Here is a 22,239-nt window from a genome sequence, read left to right as displayed (position 1 = left end):
AAACATCATTAGAATGTGTTCCACCATAGCTCCTAAAATAAGCATTGCAAGTCATCTCCCTGTTCCGCCTATGTAAAATGCCGCACACTTTCACAAAGAAAAATGAACAGTGAGGTGTGTGATATTAACATATCCAGAGTGATGTTGTCGTAATATTAGAAGAGATCTATCTGGCCTCTCTTCTTTTGCACCAGAATATACGTTATAGGGAATGTGGCTTTGGATTGTGAGGGAGCTATTCACAGAAAATATGCACATAATAAAACTGACAATTAAGTAAGTTTCATGATAGATGAATCTTTATTTATCCTAAAGGAGAGATAATTCCCACTACAAAAGACACACTTGAAAGTACTTCTGGGGAAAAAAAAGACATGTATGACAATCCCTGTGCATTTTACAATGAATAAGTAGTTTCTGTGCCATTGTGAATTTATTTTCAGTTTCTAAAAATATTGCTCTGATTTGCATAAAGGCTAGCTCATAAAAGGAAGGCTGTTATGTTATTTAGAATTAATGTGCTTGGCAGTTGCATAAAAAGAATGGCTCAACTTGTATGTACATATACATAAGCATAAAAAACAAATATTAAAGAAAGGTGAAAAGGATACCATTTGTTACAAATGCAGGGCTGTCCATGCAGCTGTTAATCCAGTGAATTTGTCCAGGGACCTTGCTTAATTTATTTAATTTTAGGTGAACTTAATTTATTCTTGCATAGTTCCATTCCCTTCATTGATTACAGACTCAATGTTACAGTAATTAACAAGTATAATATAATCCTGGGACAGCACATTGGCATGGCATTTAGCAATATTGCCTAAATGATCTTTGGTCCCCTGCTTGGTTGCTGTTTGAAACTTCCCATGTTTCTATATTTTTCCACCAGGTTCTCTGCTTTTATGTACACATCAGCAAAGACATGCATGTTTGGTGAATTGGCAGTTGTAAACTGGAGCTCTGTGAATGCATGTAGTTCTGTTCATGAGTAAGCTATGCTAGGGACTGATGTCCAGTCTAGGGAAGCATCCTGCCTTTCAGTCAGTGCTGCTCCGACAAACCTTAATTGGATTAAGTTGGGTTTTAAAGTGTCATTATCCTGGATTCTTTTCTATTAAATAAGATTGTACTATTTTACTTTCAACAGGCATATCCCGCAAACAGAATTATATTTTCCAAATCAAAGGCACTGTTCAGATATCATTGAGAAAGTTAACAGAATGTTAGATTGTATTGCATGATGTGTCACAAACAAGTCAAAGAAGGTTATGCTTAAGCTTTATAAAACTGGTAAGGCCTCATCTGGAGTACTATGTGTAGTTTTGGTCTTTGGGCTATAAAAAAGACATAGAAGTACTAGAGAGTCCAGAGAAGAACAACTAGGCTGATTACGGGACTGCAAGGGATGAGTTATGACAAGAGATTAAAATTTTGAAGTCCATCTTTGGACAGTATTCCTCTTGCTGTGATACAACTTTCTTTCAATATGTCTGCCTACGAGCTACAGGGTGTTGCGGTAGAACTGTAATCAATACAGATGCAGATCCAATAGCTCCCTGCCAGACAAAAGCATCTTAGGGATCAGATAACACATCTCTTACAGATTTCATTGGTGTCCAGGACCTTTGGTATGTCACTCGTATCCCAGACTGAGTCTGCTTTATTCTGGTTTCTGCTTTTGACAGCAATGATGATGTTAACAGAACTTGAGAATGTTGACAGCAGAGGCAGGGGCCCAAGGCCAGGTCACCTCCACTTTCTCAAGCTATCATTACCACTTATGACCACTTCGACCCTCTCTGCTCCCCTTCCATGCCTGCAGACAGCGGTGATGTGCTTGTCAATTGTGCACATCCTGAACTTTCAGTTAACTGACCATAAACCATTTGTGTCTTGTTTTTCTAGCTCACAAGTTAAAGATGAGGAGAGGACAGCCTTGACTGTCCTTGAAAAGCACAAGGGCTGGAGTGTTGTGACAATGTAGTCCATGCTGGCATTAATGATTTTCGTCATCAACAGACAGAACTCTTGACAACATACTTTACATCCCTTATTCAGGCCAGCAAGGGGAGGACCCTGGCTGTGAGGATTGTTGTGTTAAGTCCACTTCCCATGCTGCTTAGATGAAACCTACAAGGGACATTCAAAAGGTTTCCGCACTTTTTTTTTTAACTCTGTTTATTAGGAATTTCAAAAACAAATGACGTCACTTTTCTACATAGTCTCCTTCGTTTGTGTTGCAATTTTCCCAGCGCCATACCAACTTTTTAATTCCCAATTGCTCCTCCCGCCTTCACCATTTCCAATCAAAATATAAAAGTGCAGAAACTTTTTGAACATCCCTCATACAATCAATACCTTGCCCTAAACACATGGATGAGAACTCAGCTTCATTGACAACTTGGCTGTCTTCTGGGAAAGACTACTTTTCTGCAGACGTGGTGGCCTGCATCCAAACAGATTCAGCACTCAGGTCCTCTCTGAAAATACTGAACTGTCTTGTTTGACTATATGACTTTAGTCCTAATGTTCACTATCATCCCATGTTGCAATTTGATAATTAATGGAGTTAAATCTAACGAAAAATCCCAGACAATGTGGAATAAATGTGAATAACTTAGTTACCCTTTCAAAAGGGTGATCTTCCAGGACCTTAATTGTGACTTTAATAAATATTAGAGGGTTAACCATTAAGAATGATCTTATTAATGATAGGGAATTGGACTTCCTTACATTGAGTGGAATATAATTTAGTTGTGATGGTGCAGCAGCGCTAATAGAAACAGCACCTTCAGATTACAATTTTGTTCATTCAGTTTACCAGGGTAAAAAAAGGCAGCAGTTTAGCAAGTATTTTTTTGAGCCAATTAACTGTGAAGCTAAATATTTTCACATTTTGCAAGTATTTTGCCATTGTTTATCAAGGAGTGTCACAGTCTCTCATACTGACTATTTATAGACCTCCAAAGTATAATGCGTCTTTTCTCAAGAAACTCTCAGACTTATTATCTATAGATAACCAATGTGACCCTAAAATGAGAATTTATTAACTTACTGCACTCATTTGATCTTAGTACGTAAACCAGGCTTTAGTCATCTCAAAAGGATTACAATTTCACATGATGCAGGTTGTGGATATCCGTATATCTGATCATTTCTGCATCTTATTTGATGTAGAAAATACTGGTAACCACAAATAAAGAGAAGCATTACAGAGAACTACAGACACATGGAATTAGCTACCAAGTAGTGTGTTAGAAAGTAGGATTCTACAGGGCATGCAAAACTCAATCTGATGTTGTTTAGAAGGAATTAGATAGAGCTGAAGCTCAACGGCCCATTATTCATTGTAATTTTCTTAAAATTTGTGATGAGTATGTGGTTCGCTATCTTGCTATGAGCCTATGATATGAACTCTATCTAAACGGTTGCCAAACTTAATCTGAGCACTGTTGTTTAGACACAACTTAAAATTTGACAACATACTTAGAAATAAAATTTAATGAAAAATAATTTAGAAACACATCTTACACGTTATTAGAGTACATGTCAAATGTCATGTCCAAGTGCCAGTAACCCTATAGACTAGTAGTTGCTCATTTACAATGGAATAAATTATAACCGAGGTTATAATGAAAACCTCACATGATTGAAATATTCCATCTCCAATATTCAGTTTCCTATAAATGTCCTAGGTACAGTTACTTTCACTGTGAGTTACAAAGACAGAACCACTTCAGCAGTGTCTTTCCACATCACAACAGGTGGAGCTAATATCATGGGGCTTGATCTTTTCCTTGCTTTAAGCTTTGCAATATCAGACTTTGAGGATTGCCAAATTTTGCAAGTTGTGGACTCCTGGCTACAGAGGTTTCCAGCCTTATTCACAGGTCTTGGCTGCATCACTGGCTTTGTTCACAAGCCAACGATTAACCCAGACATAGCCCCAGTGATTCAGCCCCTTTGTCTGATTCCGTTAGCACTAAGTGAGGAGGTATAGGAGTTGGAAAGGTTGCAGGAAGCTGGCCTCATCAAGCCAGTTGATGCTTCACCCTGGATATCAAACTTTGTTATTGCATGGAAAAATAATGGCAAAATTCACCTGTGTGTGGATTTGAGGGAAGTTAATAAAGCCATAATTCCTGATAAATATCCATTGCCTACAACAGAGGAGCTCATAATGTAGTTCCAGGGCTCAGCCATTTTCACTAAATTGGACCTGGCACAGGGTTATTTACAAGTGCCATTACATGCTGCTAGCCGGGATTTGACTGCTTTTGTTTCCCACTTGGGGGTTTTCAGGTTCACATGGATGGCTTTTGGATTAAGCTCAGCTCCAAGCTGTTTCCAAAAAATCATGTCACTATAACCGGCAAACATTCCTGGTGTGTTGCTATTTCTAGATGAGATTGTGGTACATGACGCCACACAAGAACAACATGATATATGCTTGCAGCAGGTACTGCACCGACTAGAGCAAAGCCAGGCCACCTTAAATGCTGAAAAGTGTATTTTTAGCGCTCCAGAAATTGACTTTGTTGGGCACAAGCTTACGTGCAATGGTATCCAGCCCTGGCTGTCTAATGTGGATGCTATATTAGCCTTGCCAGAGCCTAAATCAGCTACCGAGTTGGCTTCATTTTTGGGTATGGCAAATTTTCTACCTTTGTTTTCTATCACATTATGCTGACACAACAGCACCATTGAGGGTCCTTTTGAAAAAGGATGCTACATGGGTTTGGACTGCAGCTTGAACACCAGCAATTCATGATATCAAACAACAGCTCACAAGGCCATTGACACTAGCTCATTTCAGCCTAGCTGCCCCCACTCTGGTCATATGTGATGCCTCAGCTGTGGCATTGGGTGCTGTTCTATCCCAGATAGTTAATGGCATGGAGCACCCAGTTGCTTTTGCCTCCCATGCTCTCACAGAAGCTGAACAGAAGTACTCGGTGGGAGAGAGAGAAGCGCTGTCTTGCTTGTGGGCCTGTGAACATTGGCATATTTATCTTTATGGCCGGCATTTTACCTTGCACACTGACCACCAGGCATTAACCACTCTTCTGGGCAAGGGGGGTTCAGGTTACAAGCCACTCAGGCTCTTCTGGTGGGCAGATCGGTTAAACCAGTATAACTTTAAACTATAGTTCACACCTGGCTATGAAAATACAGTTGCTGATTTACATTTTCTAGGGCTGTTTCCTTATCCCTGCCCGTGGGTGTGGTCTCAGAGAAGGAGAGGGCCTGGATTCACATGCTGCAAGAAGCACTTAAGGGCACAGTTGCCATGGAGGAACTACGTCAGGCCTCCTGTGATGATGAACTACTCTGTGTGATACGAAAATATATTGTGAAAGCATTGCCAAAAGCTGTAGAGCCAGCACTTCTTCCCTTTTACTGGATCTGAGACAAACTCTCTTGTTTGGACGAGGTATGTGTAGCAAGGGGCCACCGAACCCTAATCCCTGAATCTCTCCGGGCAAGAGTACTCCACATGGCCCATGAGGGCCATCTGGGGATTATGAAGGTAAAACAACGCTGCAGGAACCTGGTCTGGTGGTCAAACATTGACCGTGATGTGGAATTGCTGGTGAAAAACTGCTCAGGGTGCTTAGTGAGTGGCAAGACACTGAGACCCACACCAGCTTCTTTGAGACCTGTGGCATGGCTGGAATCCCCTTGGGAACACTTAGAAATAGATATTTGTGGGGAACTCCATGGGGCCCTGGCTCATGTAAGATTCCTTTTGGTTGTGCATGACTTGTATTCAAAATGGCCTGAGGCCTTCATGCTCAGCTCCACCACGATACACTCTATCATACGCTCCCTAACTACACCTTCAGATACTTCAGTCCTCACTTGGCAGTGCCCTCCACCAGAAGCTACATCTTTGGGGTTATCTTCCCAGACCCTTCCTGCTTCTACACAAAGTTATCATCGACGCCAAAGAGCACGCATTCCCTGGCATTGGCTCAGTGACTATGTAACAGAAGGGAAAGGAGGGGGGGGGTGGATGTTATGTCCACAACTGAATCCTGTGTTTCTTTAAGAGTTTTGTACATTGTTGATTTCAAAAAAGACAAGGGGCAGGATGGGAATATATGGGGGGGGGGGGGGGGGGGGTGGGTAAAAGAAAGAATAATAAAAGTAAGAAAAACGTTTGGGCAAAACCTGTGTGTATCGAGTTTTTTTTGTCTGGATACAACAGGTGCGCTTGCTGTTTCCTGAGCAGCTCTTCTTTTTTCCACCCTAGCAGCCCCCTTCTTCTCTTCTTTCATCAGCATCTTTTCGTGTTAATTAAAACTGATTTAGTCAGTGTTTGTGTTGTAATTACTTAGTACATTTTCTTTAATTTTTCACTTAATCTGGCACTTAAGTCTTCAACCTGCTCTAAGGATGATTTAAGATATGAAGAAGTAGGGGAAGTAATGGCGAAGGTGGCAGGGATGAGAACAGCTTTTGGGAGGGTTATCTCTTGAATTCCTTACTGTTGCCCCTCCCTTTACCGATGAAGATTGAGTAAACAGGCAATATACTGCAGCTTGCATGCCGATACAAAGCTGCGACAGGATAAGTAAGCATATCCTGTAAATTTCATATGCAAAACCAGTGTAGTTTACACATATACAAAACGACAGAATTCGATCGTAAACAGATCCAATTACAATTACAAACTCATTTGAACAATACACAAGTGGAAATCAGCAGAATTAATATACAAACTAGTAGTATACATATACAAGCCGATAATATACTGACATGAACCGATATATTTCATATGAATGAAACCAATACTGTATGCACGGCAACCAATAGAAAATAGTCATAAACCAATAGCGTTCACATGTAAACCAATAGATTACACACAACTTCATTACAAGTTTGTTTGGTTCGTTATAAATCATGCAGTATTCATCCATCCATCCATCATCCAACCCACTGATTCCGAACACAGGGTCACGGGGGTCTGCTGGAGCCAATCCCAGCCAACACAGGGCACAAGGCAGGGAACCAATCCTGGGCAGGGTGCCAACCCAACGCAGATGCAGTATTCAGTTGTCTAAAACTAAAATATTTCCTCTATTTTGTTATCTAAGCACTAAATGAACATCAATATACACTATGATGTGCTTTGTTTAGCTTCAGGGTTTGCCAAAATGTATGAAATTTAAGTACTTTTTTTTTTCTGTTCCGCCTTTGACTCGGCAAGTTTCAGTTTTACTCGAAGCCCCACCTTCTGGTTTACTGATGACTTTATCAGCAGTTCCTTTCAGTTTGCTATCATTTTTGAAGATCACCGCAGCTGCAAAGGACCTTGCCATAAACAAAACTTCAAATATGTAAGAATTTTTTTCTGCTTTATTATTTCACGCGCTTAGTAAAATTAAGCATCTGTCAGGTTTACTGTTTATTTTATACAACTGGCCATGCTCTTTTTCTGCATTTTACTTCCTTTTCTTTGTGTTAACTGTATAATTCCTAGTTGTTGAATTCTGCCAGTGATATTTTTTTCTACAATTTTTAGAATGTGCCTGCTTCTGAGGATGGTGTACTCATTGTGATCCTCACATAAAATACTATCAGATTTTGGAAGAGTAGGCAGGATAATGAAGTCTGGATATTCAACGGAATTAAAAAAGAAGTCGGCTACGAAAACTGAGGGGCGAAACAGGCCATAAATCATATTTTTGTGCATAATCTACTGGTTTACATGTGAAAACCATCTGTTTGCATTCATAGTTCATTGGTTTGCGTGCGTACAATAGCTGGTTTCAGGCATATAAACTAAATTGATTAATGTTTCCATAATGTTTTAAGTGGAACTTTGGATTGTGAGCATAATTTGTTCCGAATTTGTGCTTGTAATCCAAAGCATTCGTATATCAAAGCGAATTACCCCATAAGAAATAATGGAAACTGAGATGATTCGTTCCACAACCCAAAACTATTCATATAAAAATCTTTAATACAAAATTTAAAGTAAAAATACATAAAACAAATTAACCTGCACTTTACCTTTGAAATGAATCGTGGCTGGTGTGAGGGAGACGAGAGAGAGAGGAGGAGGAGGGTTATTGCATATAACAACTTTCACTCTAACTAACGAAATCACTGCTATCTGTAGGCTCACTGGAATCTTCTTCTTTTCTTGCGACTTTAACAAGGAACCTATCCAATGACAGTTGCTTTTGCCTGAAGAGTCACTACACTTGGACACAAAATAAAAAAAATATGCTTTACGCACTGTAAGGTTTCTAAACTCTTTTGGGATTCCACCCAACGGGACGACACGTGGAAGAGCAACCCGAAGCAACCGCAGGCTCCCAGCACTGTAGCAGTTCTCCGTAAAAGTGAATCTGAAAAGATCGCAGACATGCTATAAACGTCTGCCGTTTATAGGTGATACAAGGAAAATGTATAAATGCAGGGCACAGTATTACTTGGGCACTAACCTGGCCATGACCCTGCCTGATTGCTGTGTCTGTGTATAGCAGAGTGGCAGAACCCGTTGCAATAAATAACCATGCTGTTCCTGTTTCAAGCTAAATAAAGTTGTTGTTGCTAAAGTACTGAGACTCACACGTTACAACACACACGTGGTCACAATGCTATAGTAAATGGTATACTCTTATATGGATGTTGACTATATGAGTGAGGTACGCCGACTGAAACCGAGAATGGGAGACGATTACCCCCAATCCTGTGGAGCGAGAACCACCATAGGCATTGTAATCACATGACGCTCGGCAGACAAAGCGTATAGTGCTACTCGTGTTGCAAGACCTCGCTCGTTTATCAAGTTAAAATGTATTAAAAATTTTAGCTCGTCTTGCAAAACACTTGCAGACCAAGTTACTCGTAATCCAAGGTTTTACTTTATTATTGATTTGTATTTGTGTGTGACTATATCATTTTGAATATGTACACAACTGGTTTAAATATGAACTCTGTTGATTTGCTCTTGTATATCACTGGTTCCAGTGCGTTTGTTATTGGTTTGTGCGTGAACTGCATCGGTTTGTACCAGATGCTGCAGGAGTAGCCCTCCGTATCAGCCTACAAGAATGCGTAGACGCTTATCCGTTACAATAAACGGAAGATTTTGCATGCAAATGTGTTTATATTCATTACTAAAATTTGTATTAATGCAATGCAATGTTAAGCTTTAACTATATTAGTAGTGCAAAACTAATTTACGGTAACATACGGTAACAATACTTAGCATTTGTGGTTTACAGGAAATCCTTTAGAATGATGTATTTGCATAATTAGCCAAACAACGAATAACAATATTCTGTCTTTTCGGGCACAGTTAAGGAGATGTCAACCAACACTGGACGGGATGCCGGCACATCATATTCCCACAGTTTTATGCCATGCATATACATTCTGGCCAAAGTTTTTTTGTGGTGTTCAAATGTCAAAATAAAAGAAATTGGTTGCAATGATTCTCAGACGTGCCGTTATCTAACCTGCTTAATCTATAAGGAGACTCCACATAGACAATGTCTCAGCCCATAATTCACATCAAAGACGCCGAGTTAGGCCAGCAAATCAACGGTTCTAGCTGCTCTCTGCAATTGCTGCACTTTTGAGATACTACAGCCGCAACCCTCCGCAGTTCCGTGATTCTGTTGCTTCGATGAACAGCCAGTTGGATTGCAGGTTTTTGATACTTGTTTTACTTGACTTGAATCAGATAACTCCTCCCCCATCTAAACCAAAGTGTAAACAAGTTTTATCAGTGACGTAGGCCTATAATGTAAAGCGACAACCTCCTCAACGGAGTGGAGCTCTTCTAGGTATGGGTGTGCTGCCATCATCTGGCTGTTCATATAACTTCTCATTGTTTATATATGATAAATAATCTTCTAAATGTCCCTATACGTTGTAGTTCATATTCGGAAAATATCCATTATCATCAACAAGGATTAAAAAAAAAAAATAAGGATTTTATTTAGGTATTAAGGATTATATTTTTTTCACCCATTTTAAACTTTATAACCACAGCACTTGCTTTCTTCGCATTTACATTAAGGCAGGTAATCTGGGATTGTTCTGCTATTTGGTCCTGGGGTGTAATTTTTCCAATGGGTTTAATGAACATTTTCTCCAGTATGTGCAGCTGGCGTACATAGCTATTTACTTAGCTTAGCTTATTCCTAGAAATCTTCCAAAGTCCTATACCCTTAGATTGGCTCTATGACTACAATACATCCTACAATTAATTGTTTGATACTGCACTTCATACCACTTTTTTGGCTAGGCATTAAAACATCTGAATTCCTCATTATTCTGAGCTTTGTTTGATCATTGACTTTATTTCTTTGTTCATTTAATTACATGCTACAATGTAGGCAGTCTTTCAGACACAAACTATTCCCATTTTAAATCTCCATCATCTCAAGGCTTTATATTTTGATATCCTTTAATATAGACTTAGAACTTCCTATTTACATTTTTGTAAAGTTATGCTCCAGGTGCAATGTCAGAGGGACATTCACGTGTGGAAATGTGTGGTTCCAAGGTACTCCATTCCAGGTCATATACTACACTAACATGGGACCCTTGACATATGGAGTCCAGGCCAGGACTGCACAAAATCTGTGTTCGAATATGTGTGTGATACATAGGCTTCAATATAGTGACTTCTTCTAAGGGAATGTCCATAAAAATACATCTCAGAAATTATTGAATTTTAAAAAGCACTATCCATTTCTGAGGTGAAAGAAAGTTGCACTGTTTTGTGGTAATGTAAATTGGAGAATGAGGCGGAACCCATATTCAAAGCCTTACATCTGCATCAGCTATCAGACCTTCCATTTTGCATTTACAAGCAATACGCACTAAGCACCTCTTGTCATGTTATGTGCCTGAGAATGCATCCTTCTACACCTACTGTGCCATTCGGTGATGGAGCCAAAGTAAGGTTTTACAATGATTTTGATTGCACAGTGAAAGCAAAATGTCCTGAAGACAAACTTCTTGCACTGACCAATGTTAGTACTAAAGTCAACAAGCACGTTACAACCTGTTTGGAAAAAACAAACACCAATACCCTACTGCTGCTGCACTTTGTGCTGAAAATGACCTAGCAGTCAGTAACTCCCTCTTCAGACAGGCTGATAAATACAAAACAACATGGATACATCCTTTATCTAAAGAGTGACACTTTATTTACTTTGTCATCAATTACAGGTGCAAAATTTGTGATTTCAAGATTGCAAAGGCCCCATGTGGAGTGGAATGTTAGACTGATCTGTCCTTGTAAGCCAAATGTTATCAGGCATTTTCGTAACACCAGGAAGCTGAAGATCATTGGACATCATGAACACTTTACAGCCAGCTTCAACAATAAGTTGACATCAAGTGTAACTCTGAATGGTAGTACAACTCAAATATTGGACCAGTATCAATTTGTAGGGAAAGCTTGGGGGTTGATGTCAGGATTGGCACCCTAGTCACTGTAAAAACCTCACACTGTTCCATTCCATTTGAACTAGTGTGGTGCTGGGGTGTCATCCATTGCACAGCTGCACTTGGGTCCTAAAATTGGGATCCTGAGGTGGTTTGTCATGTGGTGGGTGCAGCAACACGCTACATCAGTGTATGCTCCCAAATATTATCATTATTATTTTTATTATTATTATAAACTCTGGCAGTGCAATCAACAAAGTGATTAGATTGAAAAATAGACCTCACCAAGACTGATGATTTCCACCTGAGCCACAGTACCATCAACAGGGTCTTTGTAGGTCCATGAAAAGTAAATCATGGGAGCTTGGATTTGTTTTGTCATTTTATACTGTACCATCTCACCAAATCATCAGGTGGAAGGTGCTGTGGACAATGTTGCCAAAGGTGAAATGCACTCACATATACATACTGTAAACCTCATTTATGACAATATACCATGCATTGTCCACTTAAAGGGAGCGATCTCTGAGCCTTTCATTATTTCAAAAGGTGTGACACCAGAGTGAGTGTAAATTCCTGTGCTTGTTAACCACTTTATCAAATATTCACGGAAATACATAGTCACAGATATTGAACACAAAACATACCTGAAGTACTGTGAGTGTCCTTGGACTACTCTTTGACCTATGACATCTAAATGATAGGCCAGTGAAGCTGTCAAATTAATTTTAGAAACATTCTATGCCAACAAATGTTCCCTATGGTCCACATAACAGCTAATCTCAAATGTACTACTGACAGCTTTGAAGAGCCATGTCATCTCTTTGGTGTCACAATCAGCCTGAATAAGCCAGAAGTCCAATTTCATGTATTTCCTGGATCAGCACTTCTCCCCATTCATTCATCTTGAGGCAGTACATCAGAAGATAGTGGATGACTTTGAGTACCTCAGTAGTGTTCTTTCTGAGGATTGCTTCTTGGAGAAGGTAATTCAGACAACCAGAGCCTTTGCTGGCTTTGATTATGTGTGTTCAACTGACACATCCAGCACTTTAAAAATCTCAAGGTGTACAAAGTCTCTGTCCTTAGTAGTCTCTTTTAAACAGTAGTTGGGGAAACATGGGCCAAGCACAGAAGACTACAATAAGGACTGAGAAAAGTATTAGTCCTTATTTACTGACAAAAATAAGTTAAAAACCTAAAAGTCATTAACAAGGCAGTGACAAAAGGAATGGTCTTGAATATTTGGCTCTGATGGACAGGACATGTCAGCCGCATGGAATATTCTGGTTACCCAAAACAGCTGCTGTATTTCAAACTTTCCTTGGGCAAAAGAAACCCAAACAGACCTTGTTAAAATCTGAATACTGTTTGAAAAGCAACATCACCCATGCTGGGCTTTCAGCTGGAGCAAAGTGGACAAGACCAGTTTACTCAGCGTGACATGGTAAGTTACCCTTAACAAAAAAATAAATTATCCTTGAAGTGAGTCAACCTTCAGACCTTAAGGCTTCCTGAAGGAAAAGGTTCTATCAGCAGAGTCAAGATGATTCATTTTCCCACACTGTCAACATTCATTATGGCTGGAGTTTGTATGTTCTCCAATTTTAAGTGTTATAATAGCAATAACTATAATTACAATAGCTAAGATAAACCACCAATTAAGTGGGAAGTTCAACAGAGACAAAAAAGCTTGAGAGGGTGCAATTACAAGGTTAAAGGGTGGCTGCACTAAAACAAATGACTTTCTTTAGGCTGCTGTTTGTTTTGCAGGATGCACACTTGGTTGCTGGTACTTGTCATTTTGGAAGCTGTCTCTCCTCTATGTAAGTATTAGCAAGGCATTCCCACTGCCACCTTAAATGTTAAATTCTTTCATATATAATACACTTTCTTAACTATGCTCATTGATCTTTATTTACTTTTTTATTTGTTTATTTGCACCTGTCAGTGGCCTTTGAGGTGATCTGCGAGCCAAAGTCCCTTGAAAAGCACGTTGGCTGTAATATATCACTTAGATGCTTCTGTAAATGTGAGAGTAAATGTGCTGCAGAAAGAATCATCTGGACAAAAGATGGCCATGTACTTCAGTCATATATACCAACTAAAGATCAAAATAATCAAACAGTGAATGACCGATTTCAATTTATGTACTATAATGTAGAAAATGGGAACATTTCTGTGGACATTAAAAATCTTCAGAATTCAGATGAAGGAACCTACACGTGTATAATTATCATCGATGGAGCCTATCGTCAGGGGACAATAAATCTGCAAGTGTCAGGTAAAGTGGTTGCTTCAAGAAACAGTTGTAATTCCAATAAAAAAGATCCAAAGGCAAATTTTATTTAAAACATGACAGAGATTTGATGCTAGATCTTCTTTCTGTTCAATTTCATTGGGTTACTAGGCAGGATGTTTGTTTCCTTGTGTTTTTCTGCTTATCCCTGTAAAAATTACTCAGGTTCTTTATCAGCCAGTGAGGTTCTTGCGCTCTCGTGATATTAGACTTGAATCATTTATTTAAGCTGCTAATTTTGCTGCAGATTTGTAAAACACAACTGAATTTCTGAGAAGAGAGAAGGAACACAAAAGGCAGAGATCTGTTTTTACTTTTCACAGTGTCGAAAAGGCCAGATTAAATTTAAGGTGATTCAATGTTGTATAACAAAATGTGACCAATGCCAAGGGGTCAATGCTTTTTATAAAGTGTATTTTGTTTCACAGGTTTTGTTAACAATTTGCTGTACTTTAGCCAAGTACATACCCGAGAGAGTTCAAACTCTCCTTTATTTTATTTTTTCTTATCAGTGAGGCATTCCAAACCTAGAATGAGACACATAAAACAATTGTTTTTTTTTTTTGTTTTTTTAATGAAATGTCAAAATATAGGTTTGTTCAAAAGAAAATACAGAAAGTACAAAACAAAGGGAAAATAACAAAGCATTTTCCCTTCTGGGCCTCCTTGCAGTACATTGGTTAGTCCCCTGTCTAAATAATGTGATTTGTGGATCCACCACTACAGTACTAAACCAGTCCTCCTTTATAATAGTATCTATCTATCTATCTATCTATCTATCTATCTATCTATCTATCTATCTATCTATCTATCTATCTATCTATCTATCTATCTATCTATCTATCTATCTATCTATCTATCTATCTATCTATCTATCTATCTATCTATCTATCTATCTATCTATCTATCTATCTATCTATCTAATACAGTACTTCCAATATCTCTCTTGGCCCATCACTGGTCAATCTTCCTCTCACCATTACAGGCATTTCCTACACCTGTCTCTCACAGCTCAAAGCCTCCCCCTGTATTCTAGAGGAGGCATCATTTTACCTTTGGGAATCACTTCCAGTCCCGACAGAAATGATATCCAGCTCAGGGACTGGTCTGAATTTGGACCACACGCACACGGTAGCCTAGAACTCCACTTGGTACCTACTGCAGTCCTTGTGGCCTTAGAGCTAGTATGGGCTTTGAAGGGCCAGGACTAGGACTCCATTGAAGCCCCTGTGCTGCCAAGGTGTCTTGCTTGTGAAGGACCACACACTCCCTCATGGATGCATTAAGGTCCATGAATCTCATAGTATCATTGGGGAGTATTATATCCTCCCTCCAATCTTTTTCACACTTGGTGCATAGCTGATAGGAATCTGAATACTTTTTGTATTTACGAACAACTTTACTATATTTTTATTATAGTGACTATATTTTTACAGTATCCATTTTTGCCCAGTTTTATTGCCAAGAATTTGCTAGTGCTCCTTGTACCGTACATTTACTTATTTGTTATTGTTTCTTTTAATAAATGAAAAATAAACACCTATTTTCATTTTTTTCCTTTAGATCCAGAAGAAAAACACAAAAAGGATGATACAGAACAAATTGGTAGGTGGTAAAGAGAGTTTTCATTTAAGGCAATTGTGTAAACTCTTTTGCCACATTAGTTTATTTACATGGTGATGATAGTGATACGAATTTCAATATTACAGAAAAAAAAAAAACACAAAATGTAACTTTTTCTAAGAGATGAGGCTTTCCTGACAGATTTAACCTCTACAACAGTTTGTACATTTATAGTGAACAGCTTTCATTTATTGCTGAAAAATAAAATCTTGTGATCAGGGACTCAGCAAGTGAAAGCTTTCAAGAGATGCATAACATCTTAATATGGATATGAAAAAACTGTAATAGATAAAGTACTGGACAGATTCAGGCAAGCTGCCCTGGCTACATGTTGATGGAATGGAATTTCAGTTTGAACCAACAAGCGTGGCTGTGTCTTAATGAGAAATGAAGGGTTTAGGGTTATTGTGTGTGTTTTTTTAAGCTTCAACAATTTTCACTTAGTTTTATTTATTGTTTATGTGTTTATTTCTTATAGATCCAAACCAGAAATTTAACATTAATTTAAACAATTCATCTAAGCATTATGGTAAGTCATGAAACGTTCATAAATCCTTTTAATGTATTTGTCTTTTGCTGGTATACATCACTGATATCCTAATTCTATTCCTATGATTATGGAAACCTGATTGAAAAATTAGGTTTCAGTTTTTCAGGAGACTGAAAATAGGCTTGGGCACCCAAATGATTTATGGAATGGACAGGACCATAGAAAAATGGTCTTATTTTGACAAAAATTACCTTTTATTTCAAAAACATTTTATTGGTTTTAACAACATATTACAATGGGCACTACTGTGGACATAGCACAACATCCAGGGCTGTTTCCTGCCTCGCTTGTAGTGCTGCTCAGGTAGACTCCAGGCCCCTGACCCTTAACTTGGTTAAGCAGGCTTTTGAATGCATGTAGGTAGGAATGAATATATTAAAACTAGACATATAAAGAAATAAATTAAGTTGAATTCTAATTAATTTGCCTCCTCTTGTCCAGAATAAGCAGGTTAGCAGTTCACATTCTCTACACTGTCAGAGAATCACATTTTGAAAGTGCTAAGGGAGTATGGAGACAGCTGTCTTCCCCTCTTTATTTCGTATATGAGAAAAAGCAGAACACGGACTCTTTAGTTATTTTAGGGAGCAAGCAGAATGCATGGGAAGCTTCCTTTGAGACGCTGCTTATCTTAGTAAAATAGTTGTTTTTTTTTTTTTAAACAACCCATTTCTATGATTTTTTTGCAGATTTTGTGAATCCAGATGAAAAACAGGAAACTAATTTTAGGTCACATGGTAAGTAGTAAAAGGAATTCTCATTTGATTAAAATATTTGGGCCTTTCTTATTTCTTGATCAATTTTCTTCTTGTCCTCCCTCTGTTTGAGGTAATACATCTAAGTAAGTTCTCTCAGGTTGCATGAAGCATTGATTTGGATGTTTGAAGAACACTTTTGTAATCTGGAAATTGAGTCTCTAGATTGTGCTTGATAACCGTGGAGAGAGTAAACATTATATTAGTACCTGTGGTTGAAGGCAATGTTCTGCTGCATATCTTAATATTTTTTCCTCAGTAATGAATCTCTGAAAGACACGACAATGTCAATACATTTTTACTTTAAGCAAAAAAGTCTGGATAAATATATTGTTGGTGTGTGTGTATAAAAAAATGTAATAAATGTGGTCAAAACAACAGGCAGGAAAGTTGTCATAGGATAGGGGCAGAGATCAACAAGACTCAAGGAAGAAAAGCAAAACATGCACTGGTAAGGAAGGTATAGGTCTTCATGCCAATACAAAATGAAGACCTCAGAATTATAGTTATTAATTTAAATGGAAATCTATCAATTCATGGTCCACTTGTAGGAACTGATGGCTCAGTAGATTCTAGCTTGGTGCCTTTGTCACAAAAGTAGAACTTCTCATGATCCTTGAGGTGATTTCCGTGGTTTGTTTTAAAGTGACCTGAGAATGTGGTCTAAGGCTGCTTTAAGTCTATAGTCTCAGCTGGGAGTCAGGAGATGAACCAGAAGAAAACACTAAAATGTGTGTGGGGAGAGAGAACAAGTTAAAGACAGCATAAGTCATAGAGAAAGAAACACGGTGGGTAATTGGGAGTGCTTTCTCTTAGCACACTAGACAACCCAGAGGTTAGCAGGATGCTTGAACAGGTGAGAAAGGAAGAGTTTTTCTTTTTTTCTTTAAAGGTAGGAATTAGGCAAACCACATCACACTTTACACAAGGAGTTTGAGAAATATGGAGGCAGACCCAAGGAAGAAACAAGAGTTTTAGTTGTTTTTTTTAACCAATAGACTGGTCAAATACAACACCAGAGAAGATACATATGAGGATTTTACAGCTCTATCCTTGTCTTTGATCATAAGAAACCTGAATGGCTATCCAGGGAATTGCCATCATGAAATAAACAGCTGAGAAATGAAGAACGAAGGAGATCAAAAAAAAGAAAAAAAAAAGAAACAGGTGAAAATGTTAAGAAGTGAAAGCAAAATCGAACGTTTGGTAACGGTGCTAACCACATGGACAGAAATCTCAATAGACACACACAGACTGTTTTACTTTGCAGTTTTATTATTGGTTAGGAAAACAAATTATTTGGTTCATTTTAAAAATGTGTGTGTAGATGGCAACATTTTTAAACAACATGGGTCTATCAGTGTTAGGTGCTTAAGTTGTTTGAGCCTCATCTTTAGGAAGGTCTTTGTAATCCATGAATAGTACAGAAACTGCTGATCCTAGGAAAATTAAATACAGGGCAGAGTTGTATATCATGAAATTATCTTCTAGCTTTTAAAATATTGACAATATGAGTACATCTCTATGTTTATCAAAAATGTTTAATTATGTTACAATGCACTTACTATTGTCTTTTAGATAGATTATCTTCGATTGGCATTACCCACACTCCACTAGACTGGTTCAGATCCTACCTCTCAGGCCGCACTCAGTTCATTCATCTTAAAACTTTCACATCCCAACCCACCACTGTTACTTCAGGTGTGCTCTGTCCTGGGGCCCCTCCTTTTCATTATTTACCTCCTTCCCCTTGGAAATATCTTTCGTAAATATAACATTAGCTTCCATTGTTATGCTGATGACATCCAGCTCTATCTCACTAGCAAACCTACTGTTTCCATTCCACCCTCCTCACTTATCGATTGCATAGCAGAAATCAAATCCTGGTTTTCTTCAAATTTTCTTAAATTAAATAGTGACAAAACGGAGGTTCTCCTCGTTGGTACAAAATCATGATTTTCCAAAACTGATAATTCTTCCTTTGTTATTGATAATTCCTCTGTCTCCCCTTCCCCACAGGTGTCATCCTTGACAGTACTTTATCCTTTCAGTCCCACATCAATAACATCTCCCAGTCTCCATAATTCCACTTGCGTAACATTAAATCGTATTCGCCCCCCCTCCCTCACTACCTACACCACTGCTATCCTTGTTCATAGCCTTGTCACTTCTCGTCTGGATTATTGCAATTCCCTTTTCTTTCGTCTTTCTCGCAAATCTCTTTATAAGCTTCAACCGGTCCAGAATTCAGCTGCCTGCATCATTACTAGAGCCGCCTCTATCCACCATATCACTCCCATTTTTCAGCAGCTTCACTGGCTTCCAGTTAAGTTCTGAATTCAATTCAAAATTCTTCTGTTAATATTTAAGGCTCTTCACAACCTTGGCCGTCCATATCTGTCCGACCTCCTCCATGTTGCCATTAACTCCCGCACCCTTAGATCCTCTTCATCCATCCTTTTGACTGTACCCTTCGTCCGTCTTACCACCATGGGGAGCAGAGCCTTCTGTTGCTCTGCTTGCCAGCTCTGGAACTCAGAAATATTGAATCATTCTCACTTTTCAATTCTAAACTTAAAACTCATTTGTTTAAGACTGCTGTCTCTCTTTGATTACAATTGCTCAGTCTGATTTTAATTTTTGTATTTTAGTTTTGTTTATAATGTGTGTTTTATCTATTGTTCGTGTCATTGAGTGCTTAGAAAGGCACCTACAAATAAATAAAATTTATTATTATTATTAAATGTATTAATGCAGGTTTTCACACCCATTTTAGGACTTGGTGTAGCAGGAGCAGCAGCACCCTTAGTTTTTGTCATAACTGTGTTGTCCTTTGCACTTTGGAAGAAAAGATTAGGTAAGTCCACTTGTAAAAGATCTTTATGACCAATTCTTGTAGAATTTCATGAAATCTGATCAATTTTTAATTCAAAATAACATTTGTTCTGCAGCTTATCTTGAATGCACTCATACTTACAATGTTTTGTCTTTAGGATCCAGTCACTGTCAAAAGAAAAAGAAATCACCATACACTGGTGATGGAGAAGAGTCTAATAGCTCTTCAGATTCAGATTCCTCTGACTCAGAATTGATAGAAAAAAGTGTAAAACATGGTGGGACAAAGAAAAGTGTGAGGAAGGCCTCAACCTGCCGTCCATTTAAGGGCAGGTCCAAAGCCCATATAAATAGAAAGGATTGTTCTCAAGAATGGCACCCAACCATAAAAGTCCTGCCGGAACCTATAAAACATCAACCCCATATAGAAGTGGGAAAAGATGAAGAGAAAGAAGGTGAAGCTGGCCCCATTCTTTCTGCGCCACACAGGTCTGCATAAAACTAGAAGATGAATCCAAAAGAGCATCTGACCAAAAGACATTTACACTTGCTGTTACAAAGAACTAAGTAGTACAAGGTATCATGAGGCACAGCTGAGAGCTTCAAGTAATTTTTTTGAAGAACTGGACAGTAGAAAAAGGAGGCATGACCAAGAGCTGCAGATCTTTGACTGTTAACAACAAGAAGACTTAAAGGCTTAACTTATTCTGGAATATCAACAAACTTAGCTGCCAGATTGGTTTGGTCAGGGCTTGGTACAGCCTGGCACAAAAAAGCCTGTATTATCAACTATGTTGTCAAATGGGTAGGCACAGTGTCAATCACTATACAGTGCAGGCTGACCCTAGCGCAACTGTATTTTGGAATGCATTGTTAGATTTGTATAATATTATCCAACCCCTAATTCCTCAGAAAACATGGTCATTTTAGTAGGTTCTGCACTGTAAAAAAAAGAAAATGTTAAATTTATGGTAAAATACTGGAAGCTGGGGTCGCCAGAATTTTACTGTGAAAAAGAAGGTGACAATATTTCTTGGTCTACGGTACACTTTAAAAAAAATGTTACATTTACAGTAAAATACTGGCAGCTGGGTTGCCAAAATTTTACTGTAATAAATAAAATGACAATATTTTTAGGTATACAGTATAATTTTGTAGTAAAAACTATTTACTCTTTGCAACAAATTACAACAGAAGAGAATGAAAAAAAAAATCAGTGTTTTAGGAAGTTATGGCACATTGTCTGGTGGGGAAGTAAAGTTTGCTTTTGTGGTGAATGGTGCCCTACTTATCGAATACAACCCATCATAAATCAGCTTCCATAACCTCAAAAAACCTTTATCACGCAGGTAAAAATAAGTCTGCTAACTTAGGTTACGTTTTTTTCTCTACTATTCAAAGGTATGCGGTTCACCAGGAACAATATGGTAAAAGGGGGAGTGTCCTTATGTAAAAATCGTAACCGGTTTTACTGAAACAGTGATTTACCGTTTTACATTTTACGGTTGTTTACCTTCGCTATTTAACAGTTTTACACTGTAAAATTAACAGATTTTTTCAGTGTAACTGTAATGCACCAATAAACGGTATTTACCATATTTTGAAGGTAGAAAAATATCAATTTTACAGAACTTGGCTGTAAAAAATAATGAAATGTATTGTTTAAGATATACAGGTAATTTTCAGTAGAACATAAGGTAACTTTCCTATTTTTCAGAAAAGGTGTTTTACTTTCACCATTTACAGTATTTTTACCGTTAAATTTACTGACATTTTTTACAGTGTGGGGTAAAAATGTAAAAAAATAAATTAAAAACAAAACTGTGATAAAGTATATGCTTTTCAGCATATACAATATATGGTTTGATTACTGTGTAATCATTATAAAGATTTATTTAATTTTGGAGACAGTAAAGCAAAATATTACAAAGGATATTGTTAAACAGTGCGTGCGTCACACTAGTGTGTTTATTGGTACCAAACCCTGATCAATGGCAAGGTGGATGACGCACACCAGAGTTATAGTAAAATGTCTTAATTTACTGTCAAACGTTTCCAAAGAAGTATTTGCCGCAATGGTTTTGTAAAGCTAAATATTTATTTATTTGCAGATGTATGTGGTTTCAGAAACAGAACAAATATAATAGCATTAAATAACTGTCACAACAATAATGCAGAAGTCAGGCACGAGAAACGCACAAACCAGTGTGTTCCTTCGTTCCAGTCCCATGCCCGGATAAATGGAGAGGGTTTTGTCAGGAAGGGGATTCGGTGTCTTTTATATTGATAACGAGTTCAAACAGGTGCCATTAATACAGGTAACGAGTGGAGGACAGAGGAGCCTCTTACAGAAGAAGTTACAGGTCTGTGAGAGCCAGAAATCTTGCTTGTTTGTAGGTGACCAAATACTTATTTTCCACCATAATTTGCAAATAAATTCTTCAAAAATCAGACAATGTGATTTTCTGGATTTTTTTTCTCATTTTGTCTCTCATAGTTGAGGTATACCTGTGATGAAAATTACAGGCCTCTCTCATCTTTTTAAGTGGGAGAACTTGCACAATTGGTGGCTGGCTAAATACTTTTTTGCCCCACTGTATACGTCTGCCCTGTGTGAGGAAGGACACACATATGTCTACATACCCTACATTTACTGTAATTGGCATCCTATTCCGCCTTCAAGTGGGGGGACGAGTCCTAACTGTTGTTTGTGCGTATGCGCCAAACAGCAGTCTGGAGTACCCACCCTTTTTGGA

At 38.2% G+C, this 22,239-nt stretch overlaps 1 protein-coding gene across 1 annotated transcript; it reads left to right on the top strand.

Annotated features, from left to right (window-relative positions):
- The first annotated feature begins 9,394 nt into the window (after positions 1 to 9,394).
- LOC114644801 (uncharacterized) lies at positions 9,395 to 20,449 on the top strand. The gene is made up of 8 exons (XM_051934601.1): positions 9,395 to 9,669; positions 13,195 to 13,247; positions 13,373 to 13,705; positions 15,284 to 15,325; positions 15,822 to 15,872; positions 16,583 to 16,630; positions 19,425 to 19,505; positions 19,642 to 20,449. The coding sequence occupies exons 1-8, from the start codon at positions 9,647 to 9,649 to the stop codon at positions 19,980 to 19,982; spliced, it is 972 nt and encodes a 323-aa protein (XP_051790561.1). The 5' UTR covers positions 9,395 to 9,646; the 3' UTR covers positions 19,983 to 20,449.
- The last annotated feature ends 1,790 nt before the right edge of the window (positions 20,450 to 22,239 follow it).

The sequence above is a fragment of the Erpetoichthys calabaricus genome, chromosome 12, assembly GCF_900747795.2.
Source record: "Erpetoichthys calabaricus chromosome 12, fErpCal1.3, whole genome shotgun sequence".
NCBI classification, from domain to species: domain Eukaryota; kingdom Metazoa; phylum Chordata; class Cladistia; order Polypteriformes; family Polypteridae; genus Erpetoichthys; species Erpetoichthys calabaricus.
Note: the sequence above shows the minus strand (reverse complement) of the source record. Positions and strands in the feature narration are given on the sequence as shown.

What these genes read in the sequence shown, in the direction of transcription:
- LOC114644801 (XM_051934601.1), top strand. Translation starts at nt 9,647, where the DNA reads ATGAACAGCCAGTTGGATTGCAG. An exon ending in GGAAGCTGTCTCTCCTCTAT is followed by an intron (nt 13,248 to 13,372) that starts GTAAGTATTAGC and finishes TGCACCTGTCAG; the next exon opens with TGGCCTTTGAGGTGATCTGC. An exon ending in GGATGATACAGAACAAATTG is followed by an intron (nt 15,326 to 15,821) that starts GTAGGTGGTAAA and finishes TATTTCTTATAG; the next exon opens with ATCCAAACCAGAAATTTAAC.